The sequence below is a fragment of the Halichoerus grypus genome, chromosome 2 (assembly GCF_964656455.1).
Source record: "Halichoerus grypus chromosome 2, mHalGry1.hap1.1, whole genome shotgun sequence".
Lineage (NCBI taxonomy): Eukaryota > Metazoa > Chordata > Mammalia > Carnivora > Phocidae > Halichoerus > Halichoerus grypus.
In genome coordinates, this window is record NC_135713.1 from 208,370,783 (window position 1) to 208,398,039 (window position 27,257).

General features: G+C 60.9%; 3 protein-coding genes and 1 long non-coding RNA gene across 8 annotated transcripts; all 4 read right to left on the reverse strand.

Annotated features, from left to right (window-relative positions):
• Positions 1–2,427: 2,427 nt before the first annotated feature.
• MCRIP1 (MAPK regulated corepressor interacting protein 1) lies at positions 2,428–10,920 on the reverse strand. Of its 5 annotated transcripts, XM_036093991.2 has the most exons (7): positions 10,835–10,920; positions 9,311–9,435; positions 8,275–8,354; positions 4,484–4,539; positions 4,270–4,388; positions 3,516–3,617; positions 2,428–3,334 (listed from the first exon to the last, which is right to left on the reverse strand). In XM_036093991.2, the coding sequence occupies exons 4-7, from the start codon at positions 4,489–4,491 to the stop codon at positions 3,270–3,272; spliced, it is 294 nt and encodes a 97-aa protein (XP_035949884.1). In that variant the 5' UTR covers positions 4,492–4,539; positions 8,275–8,354; positions 9,311–9,435; positions 10,835–10,920; the 3' UTR covers positions 2,428–3,269. The 5 variants fall into 5 exon arrangements, with proteins under 5 accessions (XP_035949884.1, XP_035949891.1, XP_035949914.1 ...); XM_036093998.2 differs by lacking the exon at positions 8,275–8,354; XM_036094021.2 differs by lacking the exon at positions 8,275–8,354 and having other exon boundaries at positions 4,484–4,559.
• A 433-nt stretch (positions 10,921–11,353) lies between these two features.
• Positions 11,354–13,052, reverse strand: PPP1R27 (protein phosphatase 1 regulatory subunit 27). Its single transcript, XM_036093942.2, has 3 exons — positions 12,256–13,052; positions 12,012–12,162; positions 11,354–11,695 (listed from the first exon to the last, which is right to left on the reverse strand). The coding sequence occupies exons 1-3, from the start codon at positions 12,443–12,445 to the stop codon at positions 11,572–11,574; spliced, it is 465 nt and encodes a 154-aa protein (XP_035949835.1). The 5' UTR covers positions 12,446–13,052; the 3' UTR covers positions 11,354–11,571.
• Positions 13,053–13,548: 496 nt separating this feature from the next.
• Positions 13,549–15,735, reverse strand: LOC144381036 (uncharacterized). The gene is made up of 3 exons (XR_013445448.1): positions 15,646–15,735; positions 14,975–15,152; positions 13,549–13,769 (listed from the first exon to the last, which is right to left on the reverse strand). It is a non-coding gene; the product is annotated as an uncharacterized LOC144381036 (long non-coding RNA).
• Positions 15,736–17,102: 1,367 nt separating this feature from the next.
• On the reverse strand, positions 17,103–27,257 carry P4HB (prolyl 4-hydroxylase subunit beta). Its single transcript, XM_036093927.2, has 11 exons — positions 27,034–27,257; positions 26,013–26,219; positions 24,557–24,690; positions 24,247–24,384; positions 20,154–20,258; positions 19,848–19,973; positions 19,503–19,703; positions 19,073–19,193; positions 18,783–18,964; positions 18,619–18,705; positions 17,103–17,994 (listed from the first exon to the last, which is right to left on the reverse strand). Exons 1-11 carry the CDS (start codon positions 27,182–27,184, stop codon positions 17,914–17,916), a joined length of 1,533 nt encoding a protein of 510 aa, XP_035949820.1. The 5' UTR covers positions 27,185–27,257; the 3' UTR covers positions 17,103–17,913.

Sequence of the window (27,257 nt, forward strand, 5' to 3'; positions counted from 1 at the left end):
CAACACTGACATAACCAAAGTCATGAGAGAAAAGAACTGTCTAAGGAGGATGGTGGATGGGAGGTGGCAGTGGGGAAGAGAATGAAATAGAAAAATCACGAAGGAACAGTGTGTGTATGCTACTAAGAAAGAGAAATACAGCTGAAAGTGGTTGTCTGTAGGTGGGGCCAGGAGAAGACCACCAAGGCTGGTCCACTCCCTGACCTCCACCTCTTCCTGGACACTTTGGCAGCCCTCAGCCCCAGGTCCTCCTCCCCCCACCCCCCTGCTTGCTTTTTCTCTGACCTCACTTTCCACTGCTCAGCCCTTTTTCCTGCTACCTCCTCCCCTCCTTGACTGTAGTGCGCAGGGATCAGGCCACCCTCCTCCCTTATTGGTATGTGAAAACTATCAATATCTTAGGTGATCTCCCAGTCTCATCTCCAGCCCCTGTGGCCCTCCCAAATCCATGCTTTAGACTCATCCTCCCATGCAACCCCTCCAATTCCACACATCCACATAGAGCTCCTTACATGCTCCCCACTGAGCTTCCTAGAGTTCACTGAGGTAGCCCCATAGGTCTGCTTCTACCCTGCATCTGCCTACAGCCTGTTCCCAAACTAGTAGCCAGAGCAATCATTTTACATTCCACCCAGCCTCTGTATCTCACCTCAGCTTACAGAAATGCAGGGGACAGAGGAGCCTGCTAACAGAAGGAAGTGACCGGCCAAATCCAGAATGCAGGACACTCCATCTTGAAGCACCCAAGGGGTCTCCAATATATAAATGGGAGGGGAGGTAAGACTTAAGGGACAGGTCAGGCAGACAGATGCAGCGGATACACCCTGCCTTCCCATCCTGAGTCCATAACCCACCTAGAATATAATTAGATGTTAATGGGAACATGGGCTGGGAATTAAAAGTTTGGGGATTACTATTCATGCTCAATACACATAAAGATGCTCAGAGTGCATGGTCAGTATTTACTAAATCAAAATTTTGATAAAACTAAAACCCTAAAATTTGAATAAGGCCAGTCTCTGAAAGGAGGTAAAGGTAGGGTAATAAAACTTGCCCCATGGAGTTGTCAACATTGAATGAACTAGTGATGTGCACATGCGCAGAGTACAACGTGATGGAGCAATGGATGCATCCCTGTTCCACCAAGATGCTCACTGCCCTCACTGTACCAGAGGTAAGGGGTCTCCAGCCACTTGTGGGCAGCCACACAGCCCTGGGGAAGATCCCCAGGGCCTCAGACGGGGAGAAAGCAGCACAGCTGGGGCTGGGCTCAGACCAGAGGGCCCATGCCCATCTGAAAGCTGGGCCAGACCAACGGGGAGGACCTCCCCATTAGCTAGCATCCCCCCAACCCCATTTCTGCCCCCTCCCCCTGGTCCCCAAGACCCCCTTTATGACCGCTCAGAGTCCTCACCCATTAGGCAAAATCTCCAAATGGGACACATGGACCCCAAGTTAGGGAAGGGATGGCTCCACGCCCAGCCAGCATGCCTCCATCCACCCCCACCCATTTCCTGCCCCCAGAGCCTCCACCTCCAGTGCCCCCATCTGAGCTCCACCCTCCCTCCTAGCATGTGGCCTCTTCACCACATTCCCACCTCCGAGGTGGTCTTGGCAGAAAGACCACAAGCTGAGGGCCTCCATTTCACACAAAAGCTAAGTTGGCAGGGACCCGGAGTGAAAAGCCCTTGAGGAATCTCCTGTGGGCCACACAGTGATGGTCGGGTGAACAGGTCCCCGGCTATCACTGCTAGTGCAGGAGGCCAGGGAGGGTAGCCGCGGGCATTCAAATGCCTCGGCCAAACACGCCACAGGTCCCCGGGAGCAGACAGGCCACGTGGTTAGAGACTTGGCTCAGGGCCTTGCACCACCAGCACCCGCTGGCCGCAAGCCAAGGCGGCTGCTTATTACATGACCTGTCCTTCCCGTGCCCTGTCCCTGGGGAGCCCCCCCCGAAGAAGATGCCTCCTGGAGTCACCTGTAGGCCCCAGAATACTCTTCCAGGAAAGGATGTTCCCAAAATAAATTCCAGTTTGGCGTCTCTGGGCTTGGCCTACCAGGGCTTTCCAGGTTTGAAGGTCAAATGCACTAGGGTCTCTCTCAGGCCCCAGCGGCCACCCCTTCATCTGAATGGCGGAGATGCCACTCCCCCCTGGGTCCAGTGTGTAGGTCCAGGGCTGCAGAGGGAGGCTATTGCCTCCAGGGCCCCCACCCCTAAGGCAATGGTCCCCTAAAGAGCACAGGAGAGCCACCTCAGCCTCTCTCCTCCAGAAATCCCCACCTCCACCTCCCACTGCACCTCCCCCCCAAGGCCTGAGCCCCACTCAAGGAACCCAGGGATCCGACGGAATTTCTGGGTTCAGGGGTCTGACCTTGGATCTTCAGCCCTGCGTAGGCTGCCGGGACAGGGGCCTGACAGACCAAGGGGCCGATCCAACGCCACCTGCCTTTATTCACTGGTCCTTGGGCTCCAGTCACAGACACTTGGCTTTTAGAGGACACAGGAAGAAAAGGGGACCCTGGTGACCATCCCAGCACATGGTACAGGGCCAGGGTCGACCTCATGCCCCTGCCCGAGGGGACTGCTGTGGCCACAGGGCCGCAGACAGCAAGGGGCTAGGCCTGGTTGCCCAAGACCCTTTGTGAGGGAGTGCTCGGTGGCATCCCAGGCCTGGAGAGCTGGTGCCATCCCGAAGCTGATGCAGGGAAGGAAGGGGCCAGGCTGGACAGCGGGGTGAAGAATTAGACGCTCCCCAAGGTGTCCAGCCCAGAAAAGCAGCGGGGCTTGGTGGGGGATACACAACAGGTATGGGAGGGGCCGCCCGCCTCCTGCCTCCTGGCCACCTCACGGACAAGCCCAGTCCCACCAGCCTGGGAGACAGCAGAGGCCCCCCGTCTCCCTCCTGACCTTGGAAGTGGCTGGGGGGGCAGTCAGGAGGTGGGGACAATGGAAGGTAGTGGGAAGTGGAGAGGAGTCAGTCAAGGCCCTGGGGTGAGGGCAGGCAGAGCAGGCGCTCCAGAGATGCAACTCCGGGGGGAGCAGGGGCTGGTAGGGCCCAAACCCCTCTACCCCCAGTGACAGGGCAGCTTGAGACCCCCTGAAAAGAAAGGAGGGGGCTCGGGGAGGAAGGGCAGGCCTTGGCCATCAATCACGCCCCTCCTGGTCCTGGGGTTTACAGCCCCTCCCCCTCCCAGGACCGAACCCGCAGGAGACCAACATCAGGCGGCGCCTGGGTCTCCCAGAGGCCAGGGGAGGGACACCGCGCGCTTCAGGACTTCTTGGCGTCCGGCGTGTTCCGGCGCTTCAGATCACTCAGGTCGATGGGCTTGAAGGCTGTCAGGGGACAGAGCGCTCAGTGGTGGCATGGATGGAGAGGCAAGGTCTGGGCCCCCCATCCCGCACCTGCCCCTGGAAGCCCTGGGACCTGGTCCACTCTGCCACACTGCCTTCCAGCCCTCCCCCCAGCACAGCCCCCTGGCCAGCCCCTCCCTCCTAGGTCATCTCCTCTACTCACTCTTCAGACTGGGGTTAGGGACCTTCTCCACGTACTCCTCCACCAGGCCCCGCTCGCTGCCTGACATCTGGCTCCGCAGATCTCGCTCCACGCCCTGCCAGGCTGCGAAAAACAAGGGGGTGGCGTCAGAGCCCCCAGCATGGCTGGGTAGTCAGGCAGAATCCAAGTGATCAGTGCCCTCATCCCTCCCCAGCCCTCAGAGCATCCTGGTAGCCCGTCCCCCATCCCCCAGCCCCCTCCTTCACGGCTTTCAGCCCCCACCTGGCCTGCTCTTGACCTGAGGCTGTCTTCAGAGCACCCCATTTCTGCTCTCTGCCCCCCTGACTTGGCTCTTAGCAGGCCTGTCATTGTCTGCACCATGACTAGGGCTGCACTCACAGAGACACGTGGGACCCATCAGCTCTCGATCCTCCGCTCAGGCGCCCCTCCTTTCCCACCTCCGGGCACACGTGTCACTCACGGACACGGGTGCACGCATGCTCACGCACCCCGGCCACACCACTTCTCGACACGCCCGGGTCCTCCCGGAGCGCACCACCGTCGCGTCTTCCACAGCGGTTCCCCCCGGGAGTCAACCTGACCCGCTCCGATGCTTCCTCCCCTCGGAGCTGCCTGCCCCCCATGACCAGAACTGGGCCTCCTCACCAGACACGGCCCCTAAAGGCGGGGGGAGAGCCTATACCCTGGAACGGCAGGAGGGGGGCTCCAGGGAGTTTCTCGGAGCCCCAGTCCTGGCTGGGGGTGCCCCACGTACCTTCGTAAATGAAGCGCACATTCTCCTCATGGGCTGGGGTGAAAATCTCACTGCTGCTGGGGGGAGAGCGAGGGCTACTGTTCCTCTTGCCGTTGTAGACAACTCTGGAGACAGGGGAACTGGGGGGGGGGCAACATGTAAGGAAGGGATGCGGACAGAGCGGGGCCCACCCCCTGCCCCCCCGGGGGAGGCCACTCCACTGCCTAAGACCCACCTGGTCATTGCGGGAGTGTCTGGTCCTTGCGCTCCACTGGCGGGTCCCCTCGGCCTCTAAAAGGGAAGCCCAGACCCTGGGAGTGGGACAGAGTCACCCTCTCCGTGGGGGCTTCAGAGTGGGAAGGGGCGTGGGGCCCACCTTCTCCCTCAAGCGACGCCAAACTGCTGTGGGCTCATTGCCTACCGGGTATCCCCTCGGGGGTGGGGCCCAGCCACAATCCAGGCAAAGTCAACCAGATGGAGGCTGGGGGCCAGCAACCTGCCCCTGAACTCAGAGCACCTTCATTCCAGGCAGCCCCCAGCCTCTGGACCACCGCCACCCAGGGAGCCCCTTCCCCCCCGTCAGGTGGCTTGGGATGGCACCAGCAGCAGTGCCCAGATTCCCTTTCCAGAGTCATGGAACACCTCTCAGGGAAGTCTGGGCCTGCAGGGGAGAGCTGCAGCGCCCCAGTGAACCCTGACTCTGCCCCCGCTGCGTGCAGGGCCTGGCGTGCTGTCTCCGCTGAGCCTGGTTCCCATCTATAAAACAGGGACGGACTTCGTGGTGAGGAGCCCAAAAGAGTATGAGGCCCAGGGGGTGCAGGGAACCTGCCCAGCTTCCTGGTCCTGGAGGCCAGGGCACAAGCGAGTCAGGGCCCTGGATAGGACCCAACAGGGCAGGAGGCTAGAGGGAAAGTGTGAGCCTGCAAGAAGCTCCTGGGCCTGACCCAGGCACCAAGACCCCAGGGTGCTGCCTGTTACAGCCTCTCTGTCAGCTCAGATTTTATAGCCCTGGGGGGCGGGGGGGGGCATTATTTTTTTTTCCTTTTAAGATTTTATTTATTTATTTGTCAGAGAGAGAACACAAGCAGGGTGGGTGGCAGGCAGAGGGAGAGGGGAAAGCAGGCTCCCCACTAAGCAGGGAGCCTGATGTGGGGCTCGATCCCAGGACTCTGGGATCATGACCTGAGCCGAAGGCAGACGCATAAAAACGGAGCCACCCAGGCGTCCTGGGGGTCGGTATTTTTAGGCTCAGTCTCAAACTAGCTAGGGAACGCTGTCCCCTCTCTCTGGCTGACAACAGAGCACAGAGTAAGGAAGCCGCCTACACAGGGCCAGTCCCAGGCCTGGCCCCAGAACAGATGACCCCAGGTACCGGGGGCAGTGGGAGGGAGGTCTTGAGCACAAGAGCCTCTGCCCCCCTCCCTCCTGGAGCCCAGAGCATGGAGATGCAGCCCTTCCCAGAGGGCCAGAAGGGTGGGCTGCTGTGGGTCCTTGCTCTCTGGTTTATTCAGTCATGTCATCAAGGATCCAGCCTTTGAACACCTGCACAGATAAACACAAGCCCAGGGAGCAAGACAAGCAGCACAAAAGAGCATAAAACCAGCTTCCTGGAGGACACACAGCAGCCCATGTCCCACCCCACCCCACCCTGCAGAAACCCAGCCCCTCACAAAGGGACTTCTCCTTCCTTGAACTCAGGGGTCTCACTGCCCATGGTCCTCTTTCCCAGACATCAGCCCCCCGAACACTCAAGCAGAGGGAAAGCCCTCTCTGGCCTAAGGACACCCTGGGACACTCAAGGGGCTGTCAGCAGTGGGACAAGGTAGAAAGCTCCAGTTATGTGACACACGACAGGATGGAGAGACCACGAGGACCGGCCAGCCGTTGCCTGCCCTCAGCCAGGCCTGCCTCTCCTCCTGCCCAGGTGCTCTTAGTCCTCCTGCAGTTTGTCCTCCTCAATCCAGAGGCCCCTGCTGCAGGGCACCTGCCCTCCCCACCTCACCTGCCCTGCTGTGGGCCTCTCCCCGCAGGGCAGCCTCTGGAGATCACCCAGCCTTTGTGGGCATGTGGCCTCATCTTAGGGTCCCCTACTCATCCTCTCCAGCTAACTCAGGTGTTCACCCCTTCTCGGCTCCCGTCACCCTACCTGCACACAACATAGACACCTCACCTGCTCCTCTCTGTCTCTGCAGACCCCAGGCCTAAGCTGGGCTGGCCCCAGAGTAGCCAGCCTGCAGGAGCTGTGCCTGTGACCTGAGCCCCGGACCCACAGAGCACTCGGTCCCCACACTGAGGACCCAGCCCCGCTGCCCACTGGGCTTCCCGCCTAAACCAGCAGCACGATGAAGTCCCTGTCCCAGGCCTGTACATTTGTCAACAAAGGCCCTCCCGTATGGACATCCTACTTCAGTTCAGGTTTCTGGTACCCTGGACAAACTGGACAGGGAAGCGCCTTCACATCACACATTCAGCAGCTTTTCACAGGCTGGAGGCTTGAAGAACAAATAAAATGACATTTTAAAAAAGAGCCACCTTCTGCCTCCTTTCCCAGCAGCAGATCATAGCCCACCAGGCTGACTGCTATAGCCTGTGTCCCACCAGCCTGTCTTCCCAGACCGGAGAAACCCCTGCGCCCTCCCAGCCCGCCCTCCAGCTCAGCCTGCCTTCCCTGGGCCTTTATCGCCAACATCTTGTACTGGCCCCACCGCCCCCAGACCCCACCACCTGGCAGGACTCAGCGGCACCAGGAAGCTTCTCCTGGAGAAGAAGCCTCCTGAGAGGCCAGAGGCCTGCTGCTCGACAGAAGGGACAGTGCCCTGCCACTCACTCACCCTCCTCACCTCCTATGGTGATTGGGCCTCCAATCCTGACGCCAAAAAAAGTTTCCATTAAAAAAAGCAATCAATATGCACCCCCTGACAGTGACAGCCATCCCAGTCCTGGGTATGTGCCCGAGACAAGGGCCATGCAGCCGCTGGGAGGGGCACGGGAGCGGCCAGAGAAGCACCCAAAGGAAGAGCCACTAAAGAAAGGGGTGTATGTCGAGCCTGCTCCTGCCACCGAAGACGACTCAGCTGGGAGCCCGAACCACAGCAAGCACAGGCAAATCACAGCACTGAGGCTGAGCAAAAGGAACTGACCCAAAAGGACAGAGGATGGAAGCCTGGGGACACAAGCCCACTGGGAGCAACCCCCAGCAGAGGGCCAACCACAGAGGCTCCGACGGGAGAAATCTAAGGGGACAGCTGGAGTACAACCTGGACCTAAGCAACCACTGGACCAGCATGACAAAATCTCCACTGACCTCAGCAGGAAGGGTCTCAGTGGAGTAAGGCGAGGAAGTGGGCAGTCAGCCAAGGTCTGCGTGTCTGTGAGGAGCAGCTATGAAGGGAGGCATGAGGCCGGGATGACCACGGGGCATGTCTGCTGAAGCAGAGGGACATCTGAGTGTGTTTACCGCTGGGGGAAAGTGCTGAGCAGGGCCACGAAAGAGGCAGGTGTGGAGGGGCCAGGTGACCAGAGTGCTGGGGAGAGTGGCATGGGCCTGGAGGAGTGCCAAGGACACCTAGCAAGACAGGCTGAGCCATGGAGGACCACGGAGCCTCCAGTCCAGCAGGATAGGGACCTGGTGCACAGATGAGGGGCAGGGGCAGCAGCCTAGGGGAGGGCAGGCCGGAGGCCCCAGTCAGAGAGTACTTGGCCTTCACCGCTTCCTAAACCACCTCCCTCCTTCCCCTCATTTGCTTTCCCTCTTCTGCTCACAAGGACTAGAGGCACAATTATTTCCCCAGCTCTGGGGTACCTGGATGGCTCAGTCGTTAAGCGTCTGCCTTCGGCTCAGGTCATGGTCCCAGGGTCCTGGGATCGAGCCCCGCATCGGGCTCCCTGCTCAGCGAGAAGCCTGCTTCTCCCTCTCCCACTCCCCCGCTTGTGTTCCCTCTCTCACTGTCTTTCTCTCTGTCAAATAAATAAATAAAATCGTAAAAAAAAAAAAAAAAAGGTAATAGGATCACATCTGGCAATTACCAGCACGTTGATGTTTGCAGCATCCTTCCAGTCTTGGTGACCATGATGTGAAGGGCAGCTCAGTCACTGGTGTCTCAGATCTAATGACGCAACGACGGTCTCCCCTCAGCCCACGATCCCACCATCGGCAAGCCCAGGGCCATCCTTCCCAGAGCCTCCGGTGTGCTCTCCAGCTACCTCTTCCCATTTCCAGCCACCGCCTGTCCGACCACCATCCCCCCAACAACAGCACAGCCTCCTGCACCATTCCCCCTACCCCAATCCTGACACCCCTCCCCAAGTAATTCCCCCGCTCTGCACACCCTGGACCCTCTAATGCAATCAAGCCCTCAGCCTGGCCCAATCTATTCCTTCAGATGTGTCTGACTGCTGGGCTGCAGCCCACCCCCAAACATAGTCTCTGAATCAGAACCACCTGTGCCAGCTGCCATCACCACAGAGAACCACTCGCTGCCCCCGCGCTGTGCACTCTGCAGGGCTTGACCCTTGTCCACGGCTATCGAGCTCATGGCAGCTGGTGGCTACGTGCTAGGCACACGGCAGGCAGGGTCCAGAACCATTCTGTGGCTGGAGGTCATCCATCCTTGCTCTGCTGCCCCCAGGGAAATCCCTTCCCTCTCTGGGCCTCAGAGTACTCATCTAAGCCAAAGCTGCCCCCAAGGATGCTCACTGGGCACTTCTGGGAGAAGCACGGTCTAGGACAGTGCTGGGCACCCCAAATGCAGAGGCAGCCCATTCACAGGGAGGTGGAGGCCCAGGAATGTCCAGGACATGTGAAAAGGCAGCAGTGCCACCAGCCACAGCAAGCAGTCGCCATCCAGCAAAGAGGGTCTGAATCCCCAGTGACTCCCAGGATCTGGGCCTCCAGGGCCACAGCAGGCAGGGCCAGGCCCAGACAGCTCAGCTGACCTGAGCACCCCAGAGCCCGCCGATGCCCTTCCTGGCACCCCTTGGCAGGTCCCTGGACAGCCCTGACATCAATGCGGTTCTGCTCAGAGACAAGGAGGGAGTCTCTCGAGATGGATAAGGTTTGTACCTTGCTCTTGCACAGGAACCGAGGACCTTCCAAGACCTCCTGGGGGGAGGTAGGGCATGGGATGAACCAAAGCCCAGCCGTCAGTCCCCCAGTCTCAGACTCTTTCCCAACACACAGCCATATGCCTAAGAACAGGAGAGGAAAGGACACTCTATTGTTCAGAAAAGTGACAATGAGTATTCTGGAGTTAGAATCAGTGATGCAAATGATGGTCGTTCTGTGTTCCTTTGGAATTTCTGATACTCATGTTTTCTTAGATTCCACTTTCCCATGATACTCTGTGTGTTTGCGGTACTCAACAGTTTCAGCCATTAAGACTTCCAGAAAATAATCTACTAACCAAGCAGGTGCCAGAATACTGCTGTACTGGATACCCAACAGGGGCATTCCCCTGAAGACCCCCGGGGCAAAACCTCTAAGTGCCGCACCCTCGCCCTCCTTCCTGCAGCTCCCATCCCAAGCAACAGCCCTGAGTGCACGCACCCACCACCACCTGGCCCAGAAACCTCACCATCCCCTCAGCTCACCCCAAATCAAGCTTATGTCCTGCCGGACATGGCTCCTGTCCTTTTCCTCCCCACCCCACTCCTCTCTAAAAGCTCTCTACCCAGAACTCACTCGCTACTCCCCACTGCCCACTCAGGGGCCCTTGCTCAAGGTGTCCCCTCCGCCCAATAAGGTCTTACTCATCCTTGAGATTCAGCTAAAAGACCGCCTATTCTTGAAAGCCTACCTGGGGCTGGCCCGAGGACAGGATGTGTACACCTCCATACCCCCTGAGCTTTGTCACAACCCAGGTTGCTTTTGTAATTCGAAACAGCGCGCGCGCGCGCGCGCGCGCGCGCACACGCACACACACACACACACACACACACACGGCTTCCGCCCCATCGGCCCTGCACTCCTTGGTGGCACTCTGTCCACCACCAACGGTGGCAGCCCCCGTGGGCGGACCAGGTCCTGCAGCCCAGTGAGCTAGCTCCCTGAGGGCCGGGCCCATCTCACTCCCTCTCCACCCTGCACCTAGCCCCGCACCACCTGGCCTGCGGAGGCCGGGACTGTGGGAAAGGCTGGATAACGGAAAGAAGGAAAAACTGCGGGGGGGCCGGGCCAGCTGCGTTCCAAGAGCCAAGCAGCAGCCCCAGGAATGTTCCCTTTGGAAAACGGGGAACGCAGGACATTTGTCCACCTCGGCGGCGGCTGCTTCAGAGACTGAAAAGGGCGGGCCCCTGGCTGCTCCTTCCGAGCCCAACTCCCCGGGGGATATGGGGCGCCCGGTCCCCAGACCCGGCGCGGACCGGCCCCGCCACGTCCCCACGCCCCCTCCTCGCCGCACCCTCCGCGGCGGGATGCGCGCCCCCCAGCAGGCCCAGGGGCTCCGGCGCAGCGAACCAAACGGGTCGCACGCCCCCGGCCCTCCGCGACCCCGCCCCGGCCCTCCCCTCGCCAGCCGCCGCGCCAGGGCGGATCCCGGCCGCGCCCGCCCCGCCCCCGCCCACGCCCCCGCCCCCGCGTCCGCCTCACCTCGCCCGCTCGGCCACCGCCGCCGCCGCCAGCTGGGGCCCGGCCGGAAGTGACGTCACCGCAGCGTGCGCAGGCGCGGGGAGCGTGAAGGCCACGTGACGGCCGGCGCGCGCATGGCGGCGGGGGCGGGGCCTCGGGGGCGGGGCCTGAGGCCGGTGGGGTGGGTTACGGTCCCGGCGCACCCGGTTGTGCTGGGCCGGCGTGACGCGGAGTAGGGCGTGGACCGGGCCGGCGGGGTCAGGGAACGCGGGGGCAGCGGGATGGGGTCCGGAAGCGGCGGTGTCTGGGGTTGCGGAGCCCTGGGGAGCGCAGCTGAGGGGCTGGGGACGGCGGGGTCCTGGGGGTCCGGGGCTGGCGCGGTCGGAGATCTCAGAGCCGGGAGCCCCGAGATTCTGGCTCCCTGCGCTGGCGCTGTCCTCTGGTCCCCCAAGCCTGGCATGGATAGCAGGGCCTGCTGACCACCGGAAGCGGGGGAACTGGGAGGGTCCCGTCCCCAGTAATCAGGCTACCACCAGGGGCTAGGGAATGACGTTTATTGAAAAAGTAAAAAGTGTCACAATAAAAAATTCACCTGGAGAAAAAGCCAGGCCAGAAGTGTGGGGGGTGGGGGTTGTGCCCAGGTACGGGGGTCCTGGCCGCCTGCCTGCCCTACCGGTGGGGCAGGTCCAAGCACCTGGGGGAGGTGGGCACCCAACTACTTTAGGGAGGGCCAGAGCCCTGGGAGGGCAGGGCTGGGCTCAGTCCATCTTGGTCCCTTGGAAGAGCTCCACCAGGTCCTTGAAATCTGGGTCGATGAGGTCTGAGGGCAGGTCTCCATCGTTGTTGGCTGCGTCTCTGTCTGCCCCCAGGGAAATGAGGTACCTGGGGTGCAAAGGTTGGCAGTGGGGAGGTGGCCCGCAGGGTGCTCTCACCCCATCCCCAGGGTCGCAGGCTGGAGTCCTGAGGTACAAGTTTTTTTAAATTTTTCCAGGAGGGGTGAAGAGGAGGAAACCTGACCCTCCAGAAACAATGGCTGACTTTTCCAGTTTGCTCTAGGGAAGAGGGCAGAAAGGAGATTCTAGAAGCTCTTAGGGTTCTTTCTTAGCTGTACTCCCAGGGCCATCTTTTCGAGACCACATCCTGGAGGCCACTTGAGGCCAGAGCATTTCGGACGAAGCCCCTGGCCTAAGCCTCTCACCTGGCTATGTCTGGGTATCCATCGCTGCAGGCAATGTGCAGGGGTGTCCACCCAGTCTCGTCCCGCTGGTGGATGTCAGCCCCGTACCTGACCAGCAGCTTCACACACTCCAGGTTTCCAGAGAGCACAGCCTCGTGCAGGGCGGCCAGGCCTGCGCAGGGCAAGGCAGAGCAGGGCAGGAGGGGTCAAGGCTGAGACCTTCCCCTGACCCCGTAGACACTGCGCTGGCCCCACAGGCACTCACCTGAGGGGTGGATGGTGTCCAGGGCGACTTTCCGAGCCCGGATGAAGCGGCCTACCTGCTCCAGGTCCCCTTGGCGGATGTGGTCTAAGAACAGGACGTCGTTGGGGAAGCGCACGCTGCGATCGGCTAGCAGCCGCCTGCGCCGCTGTCGTGGGCTGTATCTGGCGTAGCGGCTGGTCCTGCTGGGCATCCTGGGTGCTGTGGCGGGTCCACCTTGTGGGGACCCTGCTGCTCGGGGAAGGGACGTGTCCGGCTCGGCTCGGACAGCGCATGCAGTCTCCTCCAGCGCCGGCGCCGCCCCTGTGCTGCCTGTGACCGGGCACTTCCCCCTTATATAGGACCCGCGGTGCTATATAAAGCTGTGCAGTCATGCTCCTGCCGGGAGGGGTGAAACGGAGCAGCTCCGGCCCTGCGCTCAGGATCATGTTTAGTGGCTCATCTTTCAGCCCACCTGTCGCTGTGCCCCGGCCAAAGGGGTCAGATCCTTCCCGGCCACTGCTGTCTGCCCCACAGCTGGGCCTAGAAGGTGCCTTATAGAAGGTAGGAGAAGGCACTAGAAGGACAGGACCCCTGAGGAAGGCGAGTGGGTACCAAGGTCGTGGGGAGGGCCCAGGCATCTCCCCAAGGCCTGGAAACTCAGGGAAAAGGCCACGATGTCTGGTGAGGGTGGCTGCTTCCACCTCCTGGAAAGCAAGGGGGCTTCCCACAGCGGAGGAGGCACAGGGCCCTGACCATTGCCAGAGAAGGCCCCGCCCTACCCGCATCCCTCCCGGTCACTTGTCACCTTATGTCGGGCCTGCGCCACTCTGCCCTCCTCCTCAGAAACTTCACGGGTTAGGATCTAAATAAATGTCTCCGGTCCCACCTGCCCAGCCCACGCTGCCCGCCAGGAAGCCCTCCCCACAATGCCCCTGTTTCCCTCCAGCCCCATGTCCCCGCCCCCTACCCTTCCCCTGCTTCCAGGCTCCTGCCACTTTCTGCCAAGGGCACACGTGCTCCCACTTAAGAGAGCATCCAGTCTGCTCCCCCAGATGGGCCATCATATCCCGTGGGGCGCGCTCTGCTGGCCCAGACGCCTGTAAGAGCGTAACCAGTGGGTGCTACGGAGATGCCCAGCAAGCTGAGCCAGCGGCAGCTGCCTCCCCGCTGTAGCCACCGTCTGGAGGCGGCTTTGGCTTCAGTGGAGAGAAGAGGCAGGAGACATGGGCGCGCACACCCAGGAGCATGCCCGCAGCGTCGGGGACAGCCCCCGCAGCACGTGTTAGGGCTGGTGTTACAAAGTACCAGACTGGGGACTTAAACAAACTTTATTTTCTTGTGGTTCTAGAGGCCACAAGTCCAAGATCACGGTGTCAGCCGCTTGGTTCCTTCGGAGGGAGAATCTGTTCCAGGCCCGTGTCCTGGCTTCTGGTGGTGGTCCTGGGTGTTCTCTGGCTTGTAGACACATCGCCCCATCTCGGCCTTCACGTCCACATGGCCTTCTCCCCGCGTGCGTGTCTGTGTCCAAATTTCCCCTATTATAAGGACACCAGTCATCAGATTAGGGTCTCCTTATGCCAGCATGACCTCATCCTGACTGATCACATCTGTGACCACTGTATTTCCAAATAGGGTCACGGTCTGAGGTTCTGGGGGTTAACACCTCAACACAGGAATATTGGAGGGATGCAGTTCAACCCGTGACATTGGTGAGATCCCCTGGGTGCTCACCCAAGTCCTGAACGAGGACACAGCCCAGATTGACGGGCACTGGGAGGGGCAGGCAGCCTGCTTACCAGCAGCCTTTCGTCACCGGGCTGGTTTTGATCCAGCAAAACCGAATCACCAAATGTATTTAACACCCTCTAGGTGCAAAGCCTTGGGCCAAATGCTGTGGAGAAACAGGGCACTGCCTAAGACAGCCTCCCTGCCCTGAGAAGGGTTCCCCAGCCTGCCTCAGAGCCCCCACCTGCTGCTGGCCGGTCCAGCCCCATGGGAACCCCCCTCCCAGCCCAGGCCCTGCCAGGGCCCCCATACAGGGCTGGTGCCCAGTGTCCCTGTACTCCAGGGCTCAGAGGATGGTGCCAGGTGATCTTAACTCCTGGTCACTTGGGAGGAGTCAGTGTAGCTTCTTCTGGCTGGTTTCCAGGAGACAGAACTTTCCTTTGATGAGAAGATTGCCTATTCTGGCGTCATGGGAAGTTCTGTCTGCCCTCCCAGAACCCTGGATGAGGCTGCCAAGGGTGCAGCCCTTCCCGAGAGTGACCCGGCTTTGGGCTAGAGACAGGCCAAGCGCCAGCCTGTTGGCAACCCCAATGACGCACCCCTTGGTCCATCTGACTAAGGTGAGCTGAGAGCTTGGGGGTTTGTGGGTTTGGCGTTTCCATTTGGATCAGAGAAGGGACGGGTGCCCAGAGCCCCCCCAGTCACAACAGACCCCCTGAAAGGTACTTAATGTGCTTTTTATTCTAGCGAGGACATGGGACTGTCCTCTAAACCACGGGCATGACCTGAGGCATCTCATTTGGAAACCTTCCGTCAGAAGCAGGGGTGAGCATCTGACCTGAGATTGTTCGCAAAGTCTCTCTCTCATGCGACCACAGTGGAACCAAACCTGTATTGATCCAGCTTGGTCCCTGACGCCCACGTGGACTCGTGGAGTGACCTGGTTTGTACAATGTTGGGCTTCTGCCTTCTAGAGGACTAAAGCAAACTAAGACAATGAATCCAAAAAGCTCACTCTGAAAAGTCCAAGGAACACAACTAGTCAGGCTTTGCATCCAGCAGAAGCCAGGAGCCGGAGGGCCTGTTAGGAGAATGGGTGCAGGCCCACAGCAGGCCCCTTCCCTGCCAGCAGGCTTTGAGGCCGGGGCACCTCCAGGGGCTGGTGCACTTCCGGGACTGAAGCTTCTAAGCACCTGGAGAGAGCAGAAGAGAAGGAGGGAGGGGGAGAGGAAGACAGGGAGGTTTGGGATGTCCCGGGCTGTTAAGCCTTAACTGACCACCCTGAGCGTGCAAAGTTGCCTGCTAATCCACCAGCCCTGCTAGGTTTTGGACTCCACCCCACAGCCTCCCAGCAGATCCAGGCCCTGGAATGTGCTAATCAGCTGCCTCTGCAAAAGAGGGAAGGTATGGGTGACTCACCGCGCCCCCCCCGGAACACATGACGACAGTGCTGGGCAGCTGCGCCTGGTCCCCGCTCTCTGGGTCCTCAGGGTCACCCACACCCGTCGCTGGGGCAGAGAGCACAGGATGGGACTCAGCCTCCCACCCCAGCTGTGACTCCTGATGGCCTTGCCCTGTGCTGGCTGCCTCTGCGGGAGTCCGTGTGTCCCCCGGGGGGAACAGCTCACATTTTGGAGGGCAGGGCTGCCATCCTCCTCCTACAGAAGCTAAAGTGCCCAAGCTCACCTTTCCTTGGAGACGTGTCTCATTGTGTCGGCACCACACGCATGAACCCTGGAGCGGCGAGCTGGAAGCCAGCGCCGGCACAGGCCACCCAAGGACCAGGGCCACTGAGCTGGAGGAGGGGCAGAGGGCCTGGCCGGCACCGCCCGGGGTGCTCACGCTGGGTCCTCCGGGCACACTGGCTGTGGACCGCTCACCTGGGCTGCCGGCAGCAGGGAGGGCAAGGGCAGGCACCTGGGCCTCTGGCTGGGAGAGAACACTGGGAGAACCACGTTCCTAGCACATCTTCCGGGCGTGTCTCCCGGTGCGCACCGGCCCCGGGAAGCCCCGACCGGTTCATGGGCATCAGAGCTGGGGGGCCGGGGATCGAGCAACGCGTGTGTCCTTCCTATTCTGGGGGCAAGTCGGGGCTGGAGGGTTTGGTGGGACTCGTGCAGTGGCAGGCAGGGCTCCTTGGAAACCTAGCTTTGTGCACTCTGTCCTTGACCTAAGGTGGACTGTATGTCCACGTCCATTCCCTCCCAGGATGTCAGCCGGCAGCCCTCCGGTCCCACCTGCCACTGTAGACATGCTCAGAGACCAACAGATGCAAAGCCCCAGGTGGCGATGGTCGGGCAACCACGGGAGTCCTGCCAGCCCCCGTGCGGGGCTCCTGTCCTGCTCTCAAGAGGGACCGACAGGTGCCGCCAAGCTCCCCAGGGCCCCCAGGAGTCACTAAGTCAGGCTCACAAGTGCCATCTGCCCAGCCCAGCAGCTAGACTTCCTGTCTGTAGGAAAACCAATTCCAATTGTTCTTTTCTCAGCGTGAACTACAAGCAAGCTGAGGTTCTAGAAATCAAATTACATTTTATTTTTTTTTAAAGATTTTATTTGACAGAGAAAGACACAGCGAGAGAGGGAACACAAGCAGGGGGAGTGGGAGAGGGAGAAGCAGGCTTCCCGCCGAGCAGGGAGCCCGATGTGGGGCTCGATCCCAGGACCCTGGGATCACGACCTGAGCCGAAGGCAGACGCTTAACGACTGAGCCACCCAGGCGCCCCTCAAATTACATTTTAAAACCTGTGTGATTTAACACGTGACCCTGATTTGTGCAGGCTCGGTGGTAAGCGTAGCAATGCTTTCAATTCACCCATTCCTGAGCTCACACTGCCGATTTCTCATCAGGCCCTGCAGTGGCAGGAAGACAGGGCAGGGCGCTGGCTGGGCGGGCTCCACGTGGGACCACGTGTCCCGATGCAACGTGGAGCAGCACCCACATAGTGGCCGCTACATGCCCCGGGACAGCACCGGGACACCCATCCCCATCCAGCCGAAGCAGCCTGGCCGTGTGCGCTTGGTGACCCGTGACACGCTTGTGGCTCCCGTGGAAGCACCACAATCCAAGGTGCCCCGACTAGGAGAGGCCTGACCCCAGCCCATTCCCCGTGGCCCAGAGAGCTCGTACAGCAGAGACAACAAGAGGTAGTAAAATTTCAACTTTATTTGGCCAATGTGTTCAATTCCAATATCGTGGTAGAAATGGCTGAAGAACAGCCCACGCGTGGTTCGGCTCAAGCACCCTTGGCCGTTTCCCAGCCTGGAGATGGAGGGTTCTGGTTCTGCCTGCTGCAGGCCTCGGGGGCGCTGGAAGTCACAGAGCACCGGGGGGCCTGGCTCGGGGAGGCAGGGGAGCCGCCCGGGTCTGTCCTGGGCTCAGCCGGCACCCCCCACCCCCTGCAGTCGTACAAGGCCCCCTGTGACGGAGACCCCGTGTCCCCATTTAAGCCAACAACGTGAGACCCACGCTCCGTCACGGCGACACCGGCATGAGGTGAGAGGGACCCGTCCAGCCTGGCCCGGCCCCTCCCCACGCAGGGGACAGGAGTCTCCAGGGAGGCCCTGACGTCCAAAAATGTCTCAAAATCCCACAAATGGAATTTTTTAAAGTGATAGTATAAACCTAACAGGAAGGAGACTTCACCTGCATGAGATTCCAAGACATTTTAACGAGCGCTTTGGACAAAACCATGTACGAAAAAGTACATCACAATTTAAAAAAAAAATCGGCCCACCAAGGTGAGCTGGCCTGGAGAGAAATCCCTTTCCAAAAATTGAAAAGCAGAAATAAGAGATGGGTCTAAATTTACACGTGTTAGGATGAAGTGTTGTTTCAGAAAAATTCCCTGCATTTCCGGTTGGTGTTCCCTCCTGCCTGTGAGGGTCCCCGGGCTTCCGGAGGCCGCGCTGCTGGGGCGCACCGCCCGCGGGGCTGTTGTGTCTGGGGCACCCAGGTCACAGCTCATCTCTCACAGCTTTCTGATCCTCCTCCTCCTCCAGGTCAGGCTCTTCTGCTTCTTCCAGATCTTCCAGATCCTGGGGTGGGGGAGGGAGGACACAAAGAAACCCGTCAGGGAGGGCCGTGCGGGGGTGTGGTCGGGCCAGTGGCACAGCCCGCCCCGTCACCCACAGCCTGCACGGCAGGACCCAGCCGGCCATTCGCACAGGTCTCTAAGAGCAGATGTGCAGGGGAGCTTCTGCAGACAAGACAGGGTGGGAGGGGGGCCCAGGACCCCAGCCTCCAGGGACTGTGGGGCCAGTGACAGCCCCAGGACCCAGCAGCACGAGCGGGTCCACCCCGCCAGCTTCAGCGTGCGCTCCCTCGGCAGGCCTGCTGCCGCTTCCGGGCGGCCCCCGCCCCCACCCCAGCAGACGCTCTGGCCTGGACGACCCCCTGCACCGCCCCGGCTGCCCAGGGCGGACGTGGACAGGCCTAAGCTGCTGGGCGGTGGGACACCTCAGCCAACCGGCTGGGGAAGAGCTTCTGCGTCCCAGCTAGCAGGGAGCCTGATGGGACGAGTCTACGGTGCTGCAGGCAGACGTCAGCATTTCAAGACCCTTCTAAAGGCCTCCACCCGGAGTGTTCCTCAGGGAGAGTGGCTCTGCCCGGCCCAGGTACACACGCATGCCCCTCCAGGGCGCCCACCGACCCCCACTCACGTCATCGTCCCCGGCCCCGTCCTGACCACCGCTCTCCAAGAACTTCTTAAAACCGTCGAGTGTCCGCTCCCCGTTGTAATCAATGACCTGTGGAGAGGGAGAGGGAGGGTCAGGCAGGAAGCCGGGCGGTGGCACACCCCCCCCCCCCAAAGCCGGCGGCGCACCGTCCTGTCCGTGCTCGCGGGGAAGAACTTCAGCGTGGGGAAGCTGTGCACTTTCACGGCCTCCACCTCGTTAGCCGTCGAGTCCATCTTGGCGATGAGGATGTTTTCATGGTCCTTGTACGTCTCTCCCAACTTATCCCAAATGGGAGCCAGCTGTTTGCAGTGCCCACACCATGGGGCATCTGAAAGAGAGCCGTGCTGAGGTGCCGAGCCCAGCGCCGCTTTCCGCCCGCCCCCAGCGCACACGCCCTCACAGGCCAAACCAGGGAAGCTGGAGGGGCTTCACTCACAGAATTCCACAAAGACATTCTTTTTCTCGTCAAAGGCAACTTCTTCAAAGTTCTTCCCAACCAGCACCTTGACAGGCTGCTTGTCCCAGTCTTCAGGCAGCTCCTGGCTCATGAGGTGGGGCTGGAGGGCAGGCGGAGCAGGGTCACGGACGCCTGGGGCCCCCACCAGGCCTCGGGGCCCCCACCATGGCTGGGGCCCCCACCTGTCCTCAGAGGACAAGAACTGCTCACGGAACCTCGGGAGAGGGCCGTGCCCGCGAGGTCGGGGCTGCTCCACGCTCCCCAAGCAGGGGGACCAAGAGGGGGCCCCGTCCTCAGGGGTCTCCACTCAGGCACAGACATCCTCCACATGTGGCCACAGGAAGCCTGGGACCCTGAGGGCCCCGAGGCCAGCACAGGCCAGCCCCACGCCAGGACGCAGCTCCCCCACCTTGATCTTGCCCTCCAGGAAGCGGTGGCAGAACTCCTCGATCCTCTCTGCCGTCAGCTCGTCCGACTCCGGCTTATACTTGGTCATCTCCTCCTCCAGGGTGATGAGGCGCACGGCGGGGCACTCCTCCTTCTTGAGGCCGAAGAACTCGAGGATGCGCTGGTTGTCAGTGTGCTCGCTGTCGATGAAGATGAACAGGATCTGGGGGCAGAAGAGGCAGGGTAAGCAGGGCAAGCGGAGGGCTGAGGTAGTTTCTGGTCCCCACTCACCGGGCCCCCCTGGGACAGTCCTGAGAGCCGGAGGGAGCCCTGGGGCTGCCCTGCAGCAGGCGTGGGAGCGGCTCACCTTCCCCTTGAAGCGCTCGGCGGCCTTCTTGAAGTTGCTCAGCTTACTGTCGTAGTCAGACACGCTCTTGGGCAGGAACAGCAGGATGTGGGTCTTGATTTCACCTCCGAAGATCTTCGGGGCTGTCTGTGTCATAAGCATAGGTTACCGGGTGTGAGCCGTGAGCCGAGCCGTGAGCACAGGATATTCTCTCAACCGCTACGAGGCCACCGATGCAACACTCCGTATGTGGGGGTCCCGGGGCCGGGACCTCGGGGCTCTCCCGGGCCACCCCCTCAGGGCGCAGGACCCACAGGAGAGCCGCACCTGCTCCGTGAACTCGATGACCAGCGGCAGCTGGTTGTGCTTGATGAAGTCCAGCAGCTTCTCTTTGGTGACGTCCCCCTCAAAGTTGTTGCGGCCTTCATCAAACTGTGGACGCAGAGAGGGCCATGAGCACCTTGGTGCTCCCAAAGCCTCCCTCAGCACCCCCGGCTTGGCAGTCTGACAGCCACCCTCCTGTCCGGGCTTCTGAGAGCAATGGGGGAGGAAGCCACATGCCTCTGTCCACAAAACACAGCCAGAGGAGGGCTGCAGAGAGCAGCATCTTCCCGGGCCCCAGGCAACAGCGACACCAAGGGGAGAGCGGGGGCCTTTCAGAGCGGCTGCAGTTTCCTGCTCACGCTCAGAACACGCCCTCTCCCGAGCGTGCTGTGCCCTTGGATGGAAGCAGAGTGATGAGGGACGTCCTGACAGGAGGTCAGCCAGGGATCCCTCCACCAGGCAGACGTTAGTGACTGGCAGAAAGCGAACACTCTCACCACTCAGCTGCAGTCATCTGGGAAAAACCAACTTTCACAAGACTGTTACTTGTGATTACAAATAACTTATTTTTTTTTAAAGATTTTATTTGACAGAGAGAGACAGTGAGAGAGGGAACACAAGCAGGGGGAGCAGCAGAGGGGAAAGGAGAAGCAGACTCCCGCTGAGCAAGGAGCCGAACGTGGGGCTCGATCCCAGGACCCTGGGATCATGACCTGAGCCGAAGGCAGACGCTTAACAATGGACCCACCCAGGCGCCCCAACTGTTGTTAATTTGAATGAACGAGGTTTAAGTTGCCTCCACACCCAGCCTGGGACTAGAACTCGCAACCCTGAGGTCAAGAGTCACCCCCTCCACCGACTGAGCCAGCCAGGCGCCTCTGGATGAACAAGGTGTTTAAAACATTTCTTAGGGGCTCCTGGGTGGCTCAGTTGGTTAAGCGTTTGCCTTCGGCTCAGGTCACGATCCTGGGGTCTTGGGATTGAGCCCCACGTTGGGGGTCCCTGCTCAGTGGGGAGTCTGCTTCTCCTTCTCCCTCTGCCGCTCTCTCTCTCAAATTTTTTTTGAAGATTTCTATTTTATTGAGAGAGAGAGAGAGAGAGAATGACAACATGAGAGGGGGAGGGTCAGAGGGAGAAGCAGACTCCCCACTGAGCAGGGAGCCTGATGCGGGACTCGATCCCGGGACTCCAGGATCATGACCTGAACTGAAGGCAGACGCTTCACCAACTGAGCCGCCCAGGCGTCCAATAAATAAAATATTTGAAAAAAAATTTTTCTTCTCAGTTCTAATTTCTGACCCAATAAAAATCAATAGGAATAATCTGCGACCACAGATTGGATCCCCGATAACAGGAAGAGTTTGAGGAGTCCTGGGGCCCAAAGGTGGAAGGCTGCGGTTGTTGCCCAGAGAGGCCCAGGGGGGCCCTGCAGCCAAGCCACAGCTCTGGATGGGGCGGCGCAGACACCACTCCAGACGCAGACGGGCCGATGCTCTGCCCGCGCCTGCCCAGGTGAGGGTACAGGTGAGCCTGCGGTCATTCCCTCTGAACTGCCAGATCAGACCCAGGGAGAGAAACTACTCTCCTTTTCTTCCCAGTCATTTCCCTCTACGCTTCCCCAAAGGAACTTCTAGAAGAGCAGGTGGCCGCTCCCCGCTCCCGCCATTGTTCCGTCAGAGCCGGAGCTCCAGCCTGACGACAGCGGCTGTTACGTCAGACCGCACGGGAGGCTGGGCCCTGGGAACCCCCCCACAGATGAAGCTGAAGCCTGCTTCCTCCTCCCCAAACCCGGGGCAGAGGAGAGGGAACGGGGGCAGAGAGGCCACGGCCAGGAGGCCCGGCTCCAGCAGGCGTGCTCGCCCAGGCGCGCCGTGAGCCCCGACAGAGGCACTGTGTCCAACTGTGTCCACCCCCACGCTGTGAGCGGTCTGCCCGACTTCACGCTGAGGCCCGAACAACAGCCCTGCCCCATGCCATCTGTCTCGAGACGCAACCTTCTCAGTGACGGTGCCACATCCCACCACGTTCACGTCTACTTCGGGGAAAAGCAGCCAGCCCGCCCTCACTCAGCTCGGGACAGCAACGGAGGCTGGCTCCCTCAGGCCCCGACAACAGACGTCCCCAAAGGCTCGACGCCGCAGGCAGTGGAGGAGAGGGCTAGCCCCACAGCTACTCCTGACCCCGCAGCTTCAAAGAATAAAAAAGAAACAGTGACAAAGACAGAAAGTAAGTAGCTCTCAAACCAAACGTCCACCGGCAGTGACCCACAACCCAAAACGCCATCCTTCCAGCGAGTGGCAACTGGCCACTCCTGGGAGCCCACCTGCCCTGTCCTGCTGGGGAGGTGCCCGGCTCAGCGAGGCCGCCCCTCACGGCCCCGGGCAGACAGGAAGACCCAGCGCACTCGGAGGGACTGGGCTGAACAGCCTGGACGAAGGGGGACAAGCAAAGATTGGGAAAATGAACCGGATGGTGGCGGGGAAGAGGGGAGGCAGCAGGGCACGAACTCGGGAGCTGGACCTGAGCCTCCGCCCTCCTGGCCGTGGTGCGGCCTGCGGGACTGCGGCTGTGGCCACCACTCACCTGCACAGCACCAAGTCCCCCCAGCCGGCACCAGACCCAAGGGGGTCGGCTGTGCCCGGCAAGCACGGACCACAGGAAGGAAGTACACGGCAGTCAGCCCACCCGCCACGCTCACGTGGAGCCTCTGCAGACCTTCAGGGACACATGAGCACCAAGGGTCCTCCGTGAAAACTGGTGCTCTGGATCTTCGGGGTGACAGGGGAGCACTGTGTGGACGCAGGAGGGTGTACGGCTCTCGGTGGCCTCAGAGAAACTCCTTTCTCTGTCAGCCTCAACCTCAGGACCTAGGACTCTCACCACCCCCAGAGGCCCACCTCACCCACACCCCCAGGGGCTCCCATGGGCTCCCCCCATCACACACGTGACTGGGATTTCCTGGGCCCCCGGGCGATGACTACTGGCTAATCTAGCAACGCTGCTCCCTTTGAGAGTGAAGACGACGTCTGGAGTTCTGAGAAAGGACGGACTACAGACACAGCGGGATGGCAAGGACACTGGAAGAAAGCCACCCCGAGCCTGGGTGTCCCCGGTCCTTCGGCACGCGGCTGAGAGACACCCTCGCCCCCCCCGCCAGTGCCTGGCAAGGCGTCAGATGCGGGAGTGAGCACAGAGAGCTGACCGCGGCCCGGCTGCCCCCCCACGGGGTGCACACACAGGGTGGCCCCAGCCCAGGGCCCGGCCCTTCTGAGCACACGCTGTATTGCTTTGCTGGAGCTCTAAACCTGCCCTCCTCCCACGCGGACTAACCAGGATAAAGAGGCCCCATCTCCACCCCCGACGACATGCCTCTGTCCCCACTCTCCTGGCTCGTTCTCCCTTCCCACCGCCTGTGCCATCGGAACGGCGCGGACACACTACCGGCCAGCGCAGGACAGCTGTGCTCCGAAATCACGGGGGTTCAGCCAGCCCACCTGGCTGTCTAGTGGCTAAAACAAAAATCAAGAGACTCCTGTGACCCCATGGTAACGCTGCCCACGTGAGCCAGGCCACGTCCCAGCAACGGTGCCGGCAACCGAAAGGCACGTGGCCCCGGACCCGTGCTCGCCACACTGTGGAGGCCGGGCTGGGCCAGCGGTGGGGACGCTCTCCCAAGAGCCAACACTCCCGAGTCCGTTTCTGGTGAGCAAACGGGAGCGCGCTTCACATGGCAGTGTCCACGTTAAGTAACGCCACGGACTTACAATCCTATGCTCAGGACCAGTTAAAATAGCACACTTTGCTACATGTGTTTTACCAGTTTCTTTGAGAAGAGCTAACCCTGCAGAGCGGCTGTGCTTGAAACACGGCCCCGGAGCTGCCACACAACCCAGAGCAAAGGGCCCACGGCGCAAAGTCTGAAGGCCGTTGTCTAAGCGGCTCCTATGATCTGACGCTGCACGACGGGCCCTCGGTAGGCCCAGCTGGCGGCGCGGCGCTGCCCGGGCAAGGTCCTCAAGCGCTGGGAGCAGTAAGGAAAGCAGCCCCCGCCGCAGCAGCTCACCGCCCGGGGCGGGGCCGCAGGAGGGCCACTCACCTTCTTGAAGAGCACAACCCCGTCCTTGTCCAGCTGGTATTTGGAGAACACATCACTGTTGGATGTGATCCCAAAAGGTATGTCATCGATGGCTTCTGCCGCCAGCAGGAACTGCTTGGCAAAGTCCGACTCCACGTTCTACAGAGGAGAAGAAGCAGAGGTGGCCACGCACCCTGACACCGAGGATCCCTGCCGGGGTCAGCAGCAGGACAGACCGCGGTGCCCAGGCCACGGGGAGCCCTCCTCCCACGACGGGGGGGTGGGGGGGGTAGAGGGGGAAGGCCCCGAGATGAAATTCCAAAGCCTCTACCTTGAAGAAGCCAATGACGGTCACCTCGCTGGACTCCAGCAAGGCCTCTGCAGCGGCCCCGTCGGGCAGCGTGGTGGCAGCAGGGCCCGTGCGCTTCTTCAGCCAGTTCACGATGTCCTCGGCCTCTCTGCCGGCTGTGTCCAAACACATGCGGTTCCACTGAAAACCAGGGCCCACCCTCCCCGCCATTCTCCTCTGAGCTCGCTGCCTCTTTCCACACACCTGTGCAAATCCTAGGGCTAAATAAAGCCTGTTCTGTGCACCTGAGAAGCTCTGATGGCGTCTGGAGCAGGGGAAAGGCAGTGCCCACCTCTGGGCAGTAGCGGGACAATTCATTTTCCTTCTCCGGTCCCTCTGCATTTTCTGAATTTCCCTGAATTTAAACTCATTAAACACACACACATACACTTTCCCCCAGTGACCTCACTCGGCTTAATTAAAGATGTAATAGAATTTAAAAAAAAAAAAAAAAAAAAAAAAGGCTGGTTAGTAAGCCAGCCGAACACCAGCTTTCCCTGTGAAAACAGGCTGAGCTCCAGCTGGCCTTGGGCACCCAGGCCGCTCAGGTGTCCCTGTCTGTGGGGTGGCCTACCCCACAAGCCTCCCAGCCTAGCAGGCGAGAGCGATCCTGCACCTGCGTACCACCCAGGGCAGATAAAATGAAAAGCTACAAGTCTGCTCCTCCTGAGACTGAGGCCAATCACTTTCTCCCCTCAGTTTGGCTACCTGGTCCAACGTGAGGAAGTTGCGGAAGCTCACAATTAAAAGGATTCTCCTAAGTGGCAACTCAGAGCTGAGTCATCAGTTACAGGTGGAATTAAGAGGAGCTGTCTCCTTCGCCAAAGCTACGTGTCAGTGATGGGATCATGGGAGCTGCGCGCTTCCTGTTCCAAAGTGAACACAAGTGAATGTGGGAACAATAAAACAGCAGCCTGGGAAGGAGACCAGAGTCACTGGCGTCAGGATTAACTAGGCTGCTCCAGAGCATTCTGACACGAGAGCCACAGAACCGGTTCTGTAGACAAAAGTCTCTCCTCTCGTCAGGACCTACCAGGCCCCAGAGGGGCCCAGCCCCAGGAGGCAGCCCCAGAGGCGGCTGGCCACGAGGGCTCCTGCCGCACAGAGCTCCGCCACACAGGTGAGTGATGCCGGCCTGTCACTCGGCGGCACGAGGCTTGGCGGCTGGCACACCCGAGTGCCATCACTACACTTGTCGCTCCGTGTGGTCCCAAGGGCCCCAGCCTTCCTCTCCTCACTGGTCAACCTTACGACAGGCCTCAGCTTGCTATCCACCCCTGACGGCTGTCCCTCCCCACCCACGAGGTCCTGCAGGGATGGGAGAACACTCCTCATGAGAGCCTGAGAGGCTGAACTGGACCGAGGATGGGTTCCCGTCCCCGCCCCTCAGGCACGTTCCACGGCCTGCAGGCAGTTACGGGCGGCGTGGCAGTCGCACCTGTGTACTCCCTGGGAGCAGCTGTGTCTCCGTTCTTGAAGAACTTGATCGTAGGGTAGCCACGGACACCATACTGCTGGGCCAGATCAGACTCTTCCGTGGCATCGACCTTTGCCAGCCTGATCTCCGAGCCTTCTGCCTTCAGTTTCCCAGCAGCTTTGGCATACTCAGGGGCCAGAGCCTTGCAGTGGCCACACCAAGGGGCATCTGAAAAAGAAAACGGGGTGCTAGAAGGCGGCCCTGACCAAGTTGCACGGCTCCCCGTGCCTTCTCCGCCATACCTCCTTCCATAAAAGCCTTATCTCCTCACCAAGATAACCCCCTGTGAACACACACAGCTGAGCTGATATCCCGATGCTCTTAGGCAACATCGGGACAGAGGCCACGAACGGCAAACCGACACCAACACCCCCGCTGCTCTCACAGCCAGCCCGGGGCCAGCCTGACGAGGGGCGCCTTCCTATCACCTGCAGGCAGCAAGGGCAGCCGTGTCCCTGGGACTGCCCTCTGGGAACACAGGGAGGCCAAGAAGCTAGCGCCGCAACGCCTGTCCACGTAGCCAGACCCGTCGCGAGCGCGAGCCTCGTCCGGGCGCACCTGCCCCAGACTCGAGTTTAGGGGCGGGAGCTGCCTCTCTCCCCCGAGGTCAGCAGCCGCCCCAGACGGGGTGTCAACACTCACAAACACAAACAAAGCTTCCGGACGCTGGTGACAAGCCGGTGGAAGGCGGTGCGGCCGGGAGCGGCGCGCTCTGGGGTGGGTCCCGGAGGGCAGCGCGGGGTCCGCCCGTCCTCCCGGGCTAACGGAGGGACCCTGCCATGCGGACATCAGGCACGAAGGCACGGGCCGGCCGTGGGCCTGCGGCCACCGCCAGGGTCCGGCGCGGGCAGGAGGGGCGCCCCGGGACGCTGACAGCAGCTCCGCGGGCTGCCTTGGCCCCGCGGAGGAGCCTCCCGAGCCCTGGAGCCCCCCGCCCCCCGTCCCCGCCCCGCGGCGGCCCGGCCCGGGCGGCGGCACTCACAGAACTCCACCAGCAGGTACTTGTGGGCCGCTAGCGCCTCCTCGAAGTTGCCCTTGTGGAGCACCAGGACGTGGTCCTCCTCCTCCGGGGCGGCGGCGCCCGCGCGCGTTAGCGCGGCCAGGGCCAGGCAGAGCAGAGCGCGGCGCAGCATGTCGGCAGCGGGCGCGGCGCTTCGGTTGGCGCCGCCGGGACACCGAGGCCACGAGAGCGCGCGCTGGCCGCCC

Excerpts from the sequence above, each read along its gene's own strand:
- MCRIP1 (XM_036093998.2), bottom strand. Across the intron at positions 3,618-4,269 it reads TGTGCGCTTCATTTACGAAG|CCTGGCAGGGCGTGGAGCGA; the intron begins GTACGTGGGGCA and ends TGTTTTTCGCAG. Across the intron at positions 3,335-3,515 it reads CCCTAACCCCAGTCTGAAGA|CCTTCAAGCCCATCGACCTG; the intron begins GTGAGTAGAGGA and ends GTCCCCTGACAG.
- PPP1R27 (XM_036093942.2), bottom strand. The coding sequence starts at position 12,445 with ATGCCCAGCAGGACCAGCCGCTACGCCAGATACAGCCCACGACAGCGG. Across the intron at positions 12,163-12,255 it reads GGACACCATCCACCCCTCAG|GCCTGGCCGCCCTGCACGAG; the intron begins GTGAGTGCCTGT and ends TGCCCTGCGCAG. Across the intron at positions 11,696-12,011 it reads GGATACCCAGACATAGCCAG|GTACCTCATTTCCCTGGGGG; the intron begins GTGAGAGGCTTA and ends TTTGCACCCCAG.
- P4HB (XM_036093927.2), bottom strand. The coding sequence starts at position 27,184 with ATGCTGCGCCGCGCTCTGCTCTGCCTGGCCCTGGCCGCGCTAACGCGC. Across the intron at positions 26,220-27,033 it reads GTACCTGCTGGTGGAGTTCT|ATGCCCCTTGGTGTGGCCAC; the intron begins GTGAGTGCCGCC and ends TTTCTTTTTCAG. Across the intron at positions 17,995-18,618 it reads ACGGGGCCGGGGACGATGAC|GATCTGGAAGATCTGGAAGA; the intron begins GTGAGTGGGGGT and ends CCCCCACCCCAG.